This window comes from Porites lutea, chromosome 8, assembly GCF_958299795.1.
Source record: "Porites lutea chromosome 8, jaPorLute2.1, whole genome shotgun sequence".
In the NCBI taxonomy this organism is placed as follows: domain Eukaryota; kingdom Metazoa; phylum Cnidaria; class Anthozoa; order Scleractinia; family Poritidae; genus Porites; species Porites lutea.
The window spans coordinates 2,875,204-2,888,414 of NC_133208.1; the positions used below are offsets into that span (position 1 = coordinate 2,875,204).

Genomic DNA, 13,211 nt, shown 5'->3' on the forward strand with positions numbered 1-13,211 from the left:
GGGGGGGGCACTCCCTTATTTGGCGTATACGGGTATGTCCCGCTGAACAGGGTTTGGTTTTCAGGGTCTTGAGTCTTAAACAGGGTATATAATTTCACTATTGAGCGTCTTGAACAGGGTGTCTTTTTAGATTCGAAGCCTTAATAAACAGGGTGTGAATTTTGGTGGTGTGCGGTCTACGCGTGTAACGAAGTTTTTTAAAATAATCTAATTTTGTTCCGTCAGTAATCTCAAAAAATCTTTTTGTATGCGACTCCAAAACAAATTAAATGCATATATGTTTTCCCCATTTTGTGTTGTATTTCTTACTATCTAAAAAGAAAATATCTCCTTAAACAGGGCATCTGGGTACAGTGTTAAACAGGGTCATGAAAAACAGTCTCTTGTCTTAAACAGGGTAGCAAAATGAACAAAATTGTCTTAAACAGGGTCAGGGTTTGAAGGCCTTGGCGGCACTGCCCTCAAGTGCCCCCCCCCCCCCGGGCCTGCAACCCTATCCTCTGCAACCTACAACCTGCAACCTGCAAAAGCCCGCGAATCTGAAGTTCAAAAGCCAACTATTTTTTGCAGTTTTCGCTGCCGTCATTCATCTTAGTTTTGGCTCAAACTCCTGCTGCATGCATTTTGATGTATTGCAACGCATTTTCAACGATTTTTACTGCTGTTCGATGCTTCCAACTCAGGAAAAACGTATTGAGATTGAACACTCCAGAAAATACCATAACGTACCATAATGTTCTTTGTTGTTCACCCCCAAATTTTGCATGAGCGTTGCTTTAAGTTTAACTCTTGGGGCCATTTTAACTCCCAAGAGAAACTGAAGACAATTAATTCTTACGCAAAATTTGGGGGTGGCAAGCAAAGAGTATTATGGTATGTTAGGGTATTTTCTGGAGTGGTCAATTGGACGCTACCTCGTATCAGAGCTCAGATAGAACTGTCCAGCACCTTTGTTTATGACTACAAAATGAGCACGAGTGGCAGTTCTGCGAAGAATTCGCACCCCACTCAGGGAGGACGAACGACAATGATACCCATGCCTGTGAACTTGCAACCCCGGGCGGGGGGGGGCACTCCCTTATTTGGCGTATACGGGTATGTCCCGCTGAACAGGGTTTGGTTTTCAGGGTCTTGAGTCTTAAACAGGGTATATAATTTCACTATTGAGCGTCTTGAACAGGGTGTCTTTTTAGACTCGAAGCCTCAGTAAACAGGGTGTGAATTTTGGTGGTGTGCGGTCTACGCGTGTAACGAAGTTTTTTAAAATAATCTAATTTTGTTCCGTCAGTAATCTCAAAAAATCTTTTTGTATGCGACTCCAAAACAAATTAAATGCATATATGTTTTCCCCATTTTGTGTTTTATTTCTTACTATCTAAAAAGAAAACATCTCCTTAAACAGGGCATCTGGGTACAGTGTTAAAAAGGGTCATGAAAAACAGTCTCTTGTCTTAAACAGGGTAGCAAAATGAACGAATATTGTCTTAAACAGGGTCAGGGTTTGAAGGCCTTGGCAGCACTGCCCTCAAGTGCCCCCCCCCCCCCCCCGGGCCTGCAACCCTATCCTCTGCAACCTACAACCTGCAACCTGCAAAAGCCCGCGAATCTAAAGTTCAAAAGCCAACGAACTTTTGCAGTTTTCGCTGCCGTCATTCATCATAGCAGACCCCTTTGACTTAGGAAATAAACGTTTACTTCAACGAGATCAAAAGGTCATGGTTTGTGATCTGCGATTGGTGGATTTTCAGCTGGATTTTGATCCGTTTAGTTGTTTTCTGTGTTTCAAGGTTCGTTACTTGTGATCGTAATTATGATTGACGTGATCAAGGGTGCAAGGGTCAACGTGTTCCAAACTAAAATGTGTTTTTCTAAACTTGTTATTTTCCGTCGACCACGTGGATATCCCTTTGAGCCTGATCTGTTGATTCATTACGTTATTGCATTTAATAGACGTATCCCCCGGTTGACGAACTATCGAATTCTTCAGGGGTAAGTTATAAAAATTGAGGAGTTCTTTAGGGGTAGAGCCAAAAAAAACGTGGAATTCTTTAGGTTGGAGCTTTAACTTTCAGGAAAATCTTCAAGGGTAGGACCCATATTCTTCAGGGTAAACCCATTTTTTATGGAAGTCTTCAGGGGTGAACTTGTGTGTAAGTCAGAGTCAGTTTTCCGCAACAAGTACAACCCTCAGTTCTTTTAAAGTGGTTGTCCTGTGGTTAGTGAATCTTGAGTTAACGTCACGCCAATTTCTGATTCCTCGTCTATTTAGGAATCGCGCTGATATCCAAAACTGTACGAGGGTCTCACTGGGGTCAACCGTTTGCAGTAAAAGAGCTAAAGAGGTTTAGTTGTTAGGCGTAAAAAAATGGAAACTTTAACCTCATTGGGAGTGTCGAGACTTTCCGTGTTTTGTCTCACAACGTCGTTCCAAGGGTTCTCTGAGTAGCCTCGATCCCGGGTACGGGTAGGAGAGGACGCTGGGAACGAGTTGCTTGTCTACGGCGTCAGGCTTTTTTCCATCCCGGAAACACCGTTGAAAACGTTAACCATAAGAGAAATTAACCGAGTACTGTAAACGCCACTATCCAAATGGAGACTCTGATGTAAGCTGTATTGAGATCAACTCTCTGATTCTTCGTGGCCATATTGTATACTGTGAATAAAACGGACGCCTCTGTATATTTTCTGATTCCACCAATTCCCTTCCTACAAATAAAAGTTGCTGTTAAGCTTTTCGCTTAAGTGTAATGCAGATGGTGATGGTGTTGCCACGGCCAAGAACTCAAAAGAACCATTAAGCAAGTCGCGTTACACACTAATATACCTGAGGCCCCGGTACGTACAAAGTACAAACTATGCGTCTAAGGGTTGGGGTTGTGGATAGGGAGAACAATTTCCGGGTACAAAGAGTTATTGAACCAACGCGAGGAAACAAACAAGAAAAACATAACAAACAAAACGTCTGGGCCGTATAATTGATGCAAATACGGTAGTATTTGCGCGAGGTTTTCTGCCAGCTTTTCTCTTTGTCAACAGCTAGCCAATGCAGTACTTTGAGTAGGCCATTTGCACTAGCCTCCCACGCAGACGTTACTTAGGGGTTCTTCACGCGTTCCTGCCCTACTAAGTGGGGCAAGAACGCGTGACGAACCCCCAAGAACGTCTGCGTGGGAGACTACATTAGGGAGTTTACTCAACGATGACAGCGACGGCTACGAAAACGTCACTTGAAAAGGGAATTTTCGCTGCCTCAAACTTTATCGCGCCTATTCCATCTCGTTTAATTCGTCAAATGTTGGCAAATTTCTTTGGAATTGAATTCTAAAGGAATACATCAAAGTTCAGGAAAAGGTAGAGGTAGTTGTTGTCTTTTGTTCCCGTCCTTGACAAAACGTGAAACTAGGCAGTTTCACGTTGTAGTCGTGTAACGGCGACGGAGAAATGTACAAAAAAGCGTGATGCACGTGAAAGTTGTTGTTTTGCTTGTCTAAACCTATTGCTTGTTTTACCGTTCTCGTTGCCGTCGTCGTCGTCGTTGCGTAAACTCCCTATTTCCACATGATGACTTCACTTCACTACTACCACTAGAATTCTTTAGGGTTTTGCTTTCTTGTGCAAAGTAGGGATTGATTACCAAATTTAAATATGAAAAAACAACAACAACAACAACAACGAAATGAATTTTGGTCTTAGTAGTAAATAAATGGCTTATTCGATCGAACAGCTCACTCTCGATCTTTTCACCTCCACCCGATGAGTCTTATACATAGATTTAGCCAGGGCTTAAAGCGAGGCTCTCGATAATATTTATAGTTTGTTCAAACATAATATATAATCGTGTAATACTAAGCAGCGAAGGCAACGCCGGAGAACGGTAAAAAACAAAAATAGGTCTAATTAGCAAAAAAAAAGCAAGTTTGCACGTGCAGCACACTTTTTTTGTACATTTTTTTGTCGTTGTTTTCCACAACTACATACTACTACAACATGGAACTTCCAGAAACTTCTTTGTTACACGTTTTATGGAGGAAATGTCGTTCGTGTTCTCGTTCGCTTTTTTTCACTGCCGCTCATTTTCACCTTGCATTGGTGGCCTCTGGCATCTCTCACTTTGTCAACGCCGCTACAAAATTTTCATGTTGTTTTTCCAACAAAAAATATCTCCTTTAATGTTTTTTATCTCTCGCTCTAAATCTTCTGTCGCCCTCTTGTAAACTCGTTGAGCTTCCCTGGCCTGCCGCCTACTTTCTCTTTTTCTCTGACTATCAGTGTTGTTCTATATTCCAAATTTATGAACATGACATTTAGACAACACTTGTACAGACACAATTTTCGCTTTCCGTTTTCGTCTTTATTGACTCTTTAGTTGTCTCTAGCCTACTTTACAAGAGGCGGGTGGCTATGCGATTTTCACCCAAAATAACCTCGAGTTGCATTTGGGTTGCCATACCTGTTGATTGAGATATTTTACATTGGTATGCCTGTGGTGCGGACGGACGGGCGAGCGTCGGCCACATTACCAAAATATCTCGGATGGGAGATTACCACATTTTCTTACCCATGGTGCTCCGCTTCGCACGCTTCGCGCGCGAGAGCTTCGCTATTATTTTGCGCAAGGAATTCTGGGTTATTTCCCTTCCTTGGAAATTCAATCTGGGCTGTCTAGGTTTTATTATTTAACCCAGAAGTTTTTACATTTTGGGATAAAACAGCAACTTTTGCATTTCAGCAAGGTGAGTTTACATCTTTTTAAGGTAATACTTTCATGTTTTGCGTTTCGGATGGGTAGAAATTGATAGCCACGTGACGATTTTACTTTTAATTTGCTCACTTCCGCTTTACGTTGTAAACTTAAGCCTTACATTTTCGAAGCATTTTCTGTCCATCCTCGGTCTTTGATGGTCCTGTGGATGGATTAGCATTGATTCCATACTATTTTAACGATCACTGTGCTTCTTAGAAAAGAACTCGGCCTCTGAAGAAGACCTGAAAGGCTACGGGTTTAGACGGAGTAGTTCGAGAAATCTGGCACGGGTAAGATTTATTTATTCCAAAACTGTCCATATTATCTTTTTATGTTCTTGATTTCCGTCTGCGTGGCAAGGCAGTCATGTTAGTGGTCAATACACTGACACAATGGTTTTTCGCAGAATTTGCATGAAAAGAAGATGGCTTTGTGCTATTTTAAAGCACCAACTTGGTCGCCGTGACGACACGAGATCTTTGATAAACAGATCACGCGAACGGAACTTTAATATTTCTAGGCCTTAATTGACTAATCCTTTTCAAATTCTAGTTTTTTGCGTCTTGTTGCCTTCATGCCCCTTGTCTTGAACATGTAAATAGTTAAACTAAGTACATGATCATGACAATGGAAAATAATTAGAATACATGCATTTAATACCTGTTCAGTGTTCAATGCAGCTAGAAATTGAGAGCATGTGGTGTATGCTGATTAAATGCTTATAGTTCATCTCTTTCCCAGCGATGATGATTTTTTTACGATAACAACAACAACAACCACAACTTTATTTAAATCTTTTACTTCTTTTTTACAACATAGCCAGAATTTTCCCAAAGATAAGCGCAGTGTTTTGAGCTCCATTATTTTTTCCCCTTATTTTGGGCTGGTTTCTTTAGTTTGTCCTATCATTTCAGAAAATTCCTATTTTTCGCTTTTTGAAGGGTTTACTTAAAGTGCAGGGAAACGAAATTAATGAATTTCCTCTGAAACCCATGTTTAAGACTCTCCTGGGCTTATTTGCATGGAAGTTCAACTTCCACGATGTTTGTAAATGCTCATGCAAAGCTCTGAGTATTCTTACAACAGCAATTAATTTAATAATATGCATACTACATGAAATAAATTATCCCAGTACTTAATGCACTGTATATGACTTAAACATTATCATGTGAATGTTTGGACTGGAATTCTGAGGAAACAATTATTATTAAAATCCAGTTCCATCCACTTTGCTTCAGAGAAATAGGCAATTTCTGAGTTGCCTGATGCCTCTGTCTCAAAGCAAGGTTACAGAAGTGCTAAGCTATTGATATAAAAATGATATTGTATTCTCATGCAAATAGAACTCATTTTCACAAGAAAAGTTTTACACTTAGTCTCGTTTGAAAGTGAGGGTTTTTGGAACTCAGTAGTGGCCTATTTGTGTTTGTTTATATAAAATATGCGATCTTATTAAATACTGCCACGTTGTTAAGTTTTGCTCTTGAAGTAACACATTACCACAACAGTGGCCCGGGGGGGGGGGGGTTGGGTGTGGGTACTCCCTTATATAAGCCATATAGGTTTGTGCCGCCCCGGGTTTTTGCCCGGGGGGGGGGGGGGGGTAGTCCCATACATTACCTATACGGGTATGTGCCGCCCATCAGGGTTGTGATTTTGAAGCTCCTGATTTAGAACGGGGTATCCATTTCAGAGGCGTTTTCTAGAACGGAGTATAATATTTCGAACACACATTTGAAATTATTCAAGGACAGATTGCTTTTAAAAATATGGTTCAATGTCGATCAATGCGTTAACAAGCAAACTGTTGTACTCTTTGCACCCTAGAACGGAGTATAACAAATTGGCCCATTTCTAGAATGGGGTATCAATTTTAGGGGAAATTGTTTTTAGAACGGGGTGCCAATTTGGAGTTTCGGGCGGCACATACCCACCCAAAAAATACCCAAGTGCCGCCCCTGGGGGGTTTTTGCGCCGTTTTGGTCTGAAAATGGGTATACGCTTTGCCCATTTTGGTCTGGAAACGGGTATGGTTTTCAAGGGAACTACGGAGTGTATGAACGTATTTATCGTTTCACTTCCAAATGAGTAAGAAAGAAAGAGAAATATGCGAATTTGATATGGATTTGAATAATTTTTTGTTTACGCTCTAACAGTTAACAGTTAAGTAATTTCTGCCTAAAGGCCAGGTCTGAAAACGGGTATGGATTTTAGAGGTCTAGGCTGAAAACGGGTGTGGACAATTACATGTTTTGGTCTGAAAGCGGGTCAGGATATGAGGAACTGGGTGGCACAGCCCCACCAAGAATTCCCAGGAGTACCCCCCCCCCCCCCCGGAACAGTGGGTCATGCATGCAAACAAGTGCCAGCTTGTCTTTATATACCACATAATCATATGGGTAATACATTGAACCAGTATGTCCGGAGAAGGAAGAGTCTAGGTTAAAACCAAATGAAAATTGGGCCTATAGTAAATAATCATTAAATCTCTGTCAGCATTGTGATGCTACATTTGTACATGTTACACAGCAGGGTCATATTTGCAAGTTTTTGTAGGGACCTACTTCTTTCAGTTATTACCTTCACCAATGTTCACAATTTTCTCAGCATATATTTGCCTTTTGTGAAAAATGAAATGGAAACCTCACAGTGATATATTATTGTTATCATGAGATTGCAAAAACACTGTGATGATGTTATTGCTACATCTACTTGTAGTCTCAATTGGTAGATGAGGAGGGTGAGAGGTTAAGTCTTGGTATCCATTAATTGTCAGGCATCCTGGGAGACCCAGGGGCAGATAGTGGGGGCGAGGGAAAGTCTAAACGGGCAGGAAAATATGGCACGAAGAAAAGTAAAGAACGGCGAGAAGAGCCCCTGGGGACATTGTCTTACCAAACCAGTTCCAAAGGGTCGCCGCCGTTCTGCTTTCTGATTGGGCAGAAAAACACAAAAGTTTTCTGGCACCAATCAGAAGCAAGAACGACGGTGACAGTTTAGAACTGGTTTGGTAAGACATTGTCCCCAGGGGCTCTTCTCTCCGTCCTTTTCTTTTGTTCATGCCATATTTTCAAGCACTTAGCACTGAAAAGTATAGGCACAATATAAATATTAATTTTTTTATTTTTATTTTTTTATATTTTCTCGCCCGCTTAGACTTTTCCTTGCCCCTACTATCTGCCCCTGGGTCTCCGAGGATGATTGTCAGCATGCATTATGCAAATTCAAACCATCAAGCAAGTGGTAATGGTACTCGATAAGGAGGGAGGGAAGGTAGCAATAGCATTCGTAGTTGTAGGGGAGGGTGAGTGATAGTGGCAGTGATACATGTAAATGAGGGGGGAGAAGGGTTGTTAGAGTGAATGTGGTGGTTGAGGAGGAGGAGGGGGGATGTGGGACATGGGAGAGGGGAGAGGTAGGGTTTGTAGGGGAATGAGAGGGGTTAGGGGAGTGGGGAAATTGGGACTTCAGAACGTGAAAAGAACTTAACTTTTTCTTCTAGGTTTCTGTTTATGTTGTGATAATTTTCATGTTGTTCCGTGTGGTATATTGACAAGTGAAACGTCTTTTATATATTTTTTATTACCTTATTTTTAATATGGGCTCTGCAATTTACAGCCCGTGAATGAACTTTCATTGTCAGATTTTGTCAATCTGCGTGTCCAGTAAGTAAATGCAATTCTTTTAGAATTTTTTATTTAAACTGTTATTATAACTTATGGTTCCTTGATCAGGCAAAGGGCAATTGTCAAAAATATTTATAGTTTGTTAATATTCAGTCACACCTTTCTGGCTAGCTCTCTTTATAAGTTCAGCGCTTTTCCATCTTGTATTTCACGTTTGATAATGGTCTTGAAATAAAAACCGAAATATTATGTTTATTTATTTTGTGTCAATTCTTGCTTATGCTTACATTTTAAGTTAGCAAGATGATTTCGGAGATAATTTTGTGTTGTATTTTCTTCATTTGTCAGCGGGGAAAGGTTTCAAAGAGTAATTCCTAGGGCATTATATCCTCGCCAAAATTTGACTTCTCCTTCTTACATTCATTTAGTCACTGTGTATGCTTGGTGCTTGTAGAACTTTCCTTTAAGTTTTAAACAAGGGACAGAAGCTACTTCTCAGTTATCCTTGACTGTTATACTGTCAATGACCCCTTTACACTTGAGTTTTAACTTGCATCTAAAGGTTTTTCTGGAAGTGTTTTTTTAGTAAGATACTTTTCTCACCTATGGCGTCTCAACAATGTCTCAGCAATCGCAGAGGAGTTTATTTTAACTGTAACTTGTGTGCAACCCGGAGTTTCGCGAGGGGTTGCGAGATACGTATTTGTAGTTTATTTATTATTTTCCACACAGATTTAACAGGTAGCGAATTTTTCTTTCCCAGGCTTCAATGGCGACTGCAGCACCTTCACCTCTGGCCAGCTCCGTAGAGAAGACGAATGGAAACAAGCTGAGCAGACTTCTCATTGATGGTGGAACAACAGTACTGAGAAATGTTTTTGACAGTTATCACCCTCCTAAAACGTTGTCTGTTAACCTTCATGCCAACTATTCCATTCTCAGTAATCTGCGGCGTAAGAAAATTCTAAACGGGAGTCAATGGGAAAAACTGTTTCCACCTGGTGGAGGGCATCCAAGCTCTAAGAACTTTGATATCACTCTTCTGTTTCTGTTGCTGAGTAACATTTGCGGCCTATACCCTCCCCCCTCAGGCCCCTGGCACAAAATGCCCCCCGCGAGTGACACCTCTAGAGAGGCTAATCTTACTCGCGTCAAATTCTATCGAAACGAGCTCTATGGTCACGTGGCAACAACTGGCATTCCAACACCAGAGTTCATTGTGAAATGGCAGGAAGTTAGTTCCGTTCTTGTTTCGCTTGGGTTGAATCAGTCTGAGGTGGACCGATTAAGGCGAGAGCCTTGTGGAGAGGACTATGTCAACGCTGTTACTGAATGGATGAAAAATGACGATGAGATCAAATTCCAATTAAAAGACGTAATTCGCAAACAACAGCAAGTGCTCCAAACCCAACAGGAAGATCAGAGAACTCTTAACGACACACATCAAATTGTTGAAAAAATGCAACAGACACAAGTAGAAGCCAAGAAAATGCAACAAGAGGACCACAAAACTCTTCATGATACACACCAAACATTAGGTAAAGTAGAACAGACTCAGTTGGAAGCTAGCAAATTGCAACAAGAGGCCCACAAAACTCTTCAAGATACAAACCAAACAGTTCGCCAAGTAGAACAGATTCAATTAGAGGCTAGCAAATTGCAACAAGAGGATCACAGAACTCTTCAAAATACAAACCGAACAGTTCGCCAAGTAGAACAGATTCAATTAGAGGATAGCAAATTGCAACAAGAGGATCACAGAACTCTTCAAGATACAAAGCAAACAGTTCGCCAAGTAGAACAGATTCAATTAGAGGCTAGCAAATTGCAACAAGAGGATCACAGAACTCTTCAAGATACAAAGCAAACAGTTCGCCAAGTAGAACAGATTCAATTAGAGGCTAGCAAATTGCAACAAGAGGATCACAGAACTCTTCAAGATACACACCAAACAGTTCGCCAAGTAGAACAGATTCAATTAGAGGCTAGCAAATTGCAACAAGAGGATCACAGAACTCTTCAAGATACAAACCAAAGAGTTCGCCAAGTAGAACAGACTCAATTAGTGGCTAGCAAATTGCAACAAGAGGGCCACAGAACTCTTCAAGATACACACCAAACGGTTAGCAAAGTGGAATAGACGCTTCAAGATACACACCAGGCAGTTGGAAATTTACAACAGACGCAAAACGAGGCAGTGAAATTGCAACAAGACGACCACAGAATTCTTCAGGTCACGCGCCAAACAGTTGAAGGTGTACAGCGGTCTTTACAAGATACAAAACAGATGTTAGTACAGGAAGTTCGGAGAACCCAACAAGAATTGCAGCAGCAGCAGATTAAGTATGAGGCTGCAAATGCTGAAGAAAGAAGAGATAAAATTAACGATGAAACTCTGAGAAAACTTGCAAAAGTTGACACCGAGAGAGTCATCCAGTATCACTCTGCGAAATACCAGGACGGAACGCGCTTGCTCATCTTTGAGAAGATCAAGTTGTGGCTAGACGACCTTTCATCTGAAAATCGTGTGATGGTAATCAGTGGAGATGCGGGAATGGGCAAATCAGTGATCGCCGCTGTCGTTTGTCAGAGAATGCAACACGCTGGTCGGCTCTCAGGAAGTCACTTTTGTCAGCACAACAAGGAACGTTACAGAAACCCCAAGGTGATGCTTCAATCGTTAGCTTGTCAGCTGTGTGATGTTTTGCCAGAATACAAACGTGAACTTGTGAAGAGACTTTTTAGAAACTTGGGTGTGGACATGAACAGCCTAGAAGTCCAGGAATTGTTCGAATTTCTTTTCGAAGAGCCTTTATGCAGCGTAGGAGACCCTGGTAGAAATTTGCTGTTAGTTATTGATGGCTTGGATGAAAGTGAATACAAAGGCCGCAATGAGCTGCTTGATGTCATTGCTTATCACTTTTGCACACTTCCTGCTTGGGTTCGGTTTTGTGTTACCGCTCGACCGGAAGTAAACATCGCAGGCCGTCTTAAAAAGTTTAATCCTGTTCAGCTCAAGCAAGATGACGAAGAAAACGTTAAAGACATCAGACTCTTTCTTGAGAGACAGCTAAGCAACGTTATTCAATCGGGCTTTGAAGAAGTCGTTATCAGTGAACTGGCTCGAAAAGCTGCTGGACATTTTTTATACGCCTATTTGATGGCCGATTTTATCAACAAAAACTTTTCAAGTTTCACCCCTGAGGATTTGGGAAGTACGTTACCTTCAGGTGTATCATCTGTTTATCAGAATTATTTTGAACGTTTGGAGAAAGAATTGAAAAGTATTGAAGAACTGACGATAAGTGCTGATCAGTTTTTGACTTTTCTTAGTGCTTTTGCAGCTGCAAAAGAACCTCTTCCACTAGACTTTGTTTCTAAGATGTTGCGTTCGGACGCAAAGTCTCCAGCTTGTCACCGGAAAGTAAGAAAGGCTATCGAATGTATCTCAACCCTTCTACCTGTTCAAGATGGCTGCATTCACTTCTTTCACAAATCAGTTAAGGACTGGTTGACTGACAGAACTGCTTACGGACAACACAGCTTGTCTGTGGATGAAAAACAAGGTCAACTTGCCCTGTCTGAGCTTTGTACTGGTGAATTAAATGATGTTAAAAGGAAAGGTGTTCACGGAGCAGAGTTCAGTGACCCTGCGAGGTACGCCCTACAGCATGGTGTTGATCATTTGCTCGAGTTGGAAGAGAGTACGAGAGCATCCAGCTTTAAAGAAATCGTCAAGAACTACGTAATCGACTACGAGATTGTATTTGCAAAGTTGCGTGTAAACAACGCGACTAGCTCTGAAGACATTATTCGTGTTCAGAGACATGAACTTTTTAGAGCATTGAGTCGTAGGAGTAAAAGAACCCTTAGCAAGATGTTGTTCCTCTTGAGAAAGTACCACGAAAGGCTCACTGCGATTCCTAGTACATTCTTTCAAGTGATGATGAAGGAGGGAGGAAAAGATTGTGCTAAGAAAGCGAAAGAGCTTTTACATTCCCAATATCATGAAATACCGTTCATGAAGTTTGTTGATAAGCGAGCTGCGAAGGAGCAAACAAGTGGAATCCAAGCTGTGTTTCGCTGCACCTCTCAAGTGGCTTGTTTTGACATTTCACCTCAGCAGGAGTTCATGGTGTGTGAATGTAGAAATGGTACGATTCAGCTGTGGTCACTACAAACGGGCAAGCTAATATGGAAACGTCCTGTCACGGTCGAGAAACATTACGTTGAAGACCAGGGCGCGTTTAGAATGGTGCCGAACACATCTATATTGTCATGTTATCGCTCTGTTGTTTTTCACCCTGCTAATCCCATTGTTCTTCCTGGAATCCTTAGCCATGCTTACTCAATTGACGGAGACTTCCTACCCCTGTTCCCTAGGAGCAACTGCAGATTTTCGGTTTGTTCAGTTAATGGGGATACCATGATTACTGACTCCCTTGACGATGCTCGGTGTCTTATCATGTGGAATCTAAACAACGGTGACGAAATATCTCGAACTGTCAGAAATGAGGTAGTTTTGTCTTTTGCCTGGTCTTCAGATGGAGGACCGCTAGCGATTTCCCATTTTTCTGGACTGGTATGTTTGGTTGATGCATTAAATTGCTTTGAGACGCTTGCAGAGGTCAACACGTTTGAACCTTGTGGAATGATCAAGTTCACCCCTGATCTTAAATTTCTTTTTGGTTGGCTTTTGCCAGTAGAAAGTATGAGCAGCTTCCGAAAGGTAATTCAATTTCAAGTCTTTAAGTTGCCTTGGGGTACCTTTTCCTTTTTTGATGTTGACGGAAACGTTCGCCCTGAACCTTGGGATTATCAATCCCCCAGCAAGGGTGCAT

At 41.5% G+C, this 13,211-nt stretch overlaps 2 protein-coding genes across 2 annotated transcripts in view; both read left to right on the forward strand.

The window, feature by feature from the left end:
* The first annotated feature begins 4,999 nt into the window (after positions 1-4,999).
* On the forward strand, positions 5,000-10,510 carry LOC140945089 (uncharacterized). The gene is made up of 2 exons (XM_073394155.1): positions 5,000-5,034; positions 9,134-10,510. Exon 2 carries the CDS (start codon positions 9,140-9,142, stop codon positions 10,508-10,510), a length of 1,371 nt encoding a protein of 456 aa, XP_073250256.1. The 5' UTR covers positions 5,000-5,034; positions 9,134-9,139.
* LOC140945090 (uncharacterized) overlaps positions 10,396-13,211 on the forward strand; it is a 3,306-nt gene continuing 490 nt past the window's right edge. Inside the window, exon 1 of the mRNA XM_073394156.1 lies at positions 10,396-13,211. This exon is cut by the window's right edge and continues 354 nt beyond it. Coding sequence (XP_073250257.1) covers positions 10,658-13,211 — 2,554 coding nt within the window. The 5' untranslated portion in view covers positions 10,396-10,657.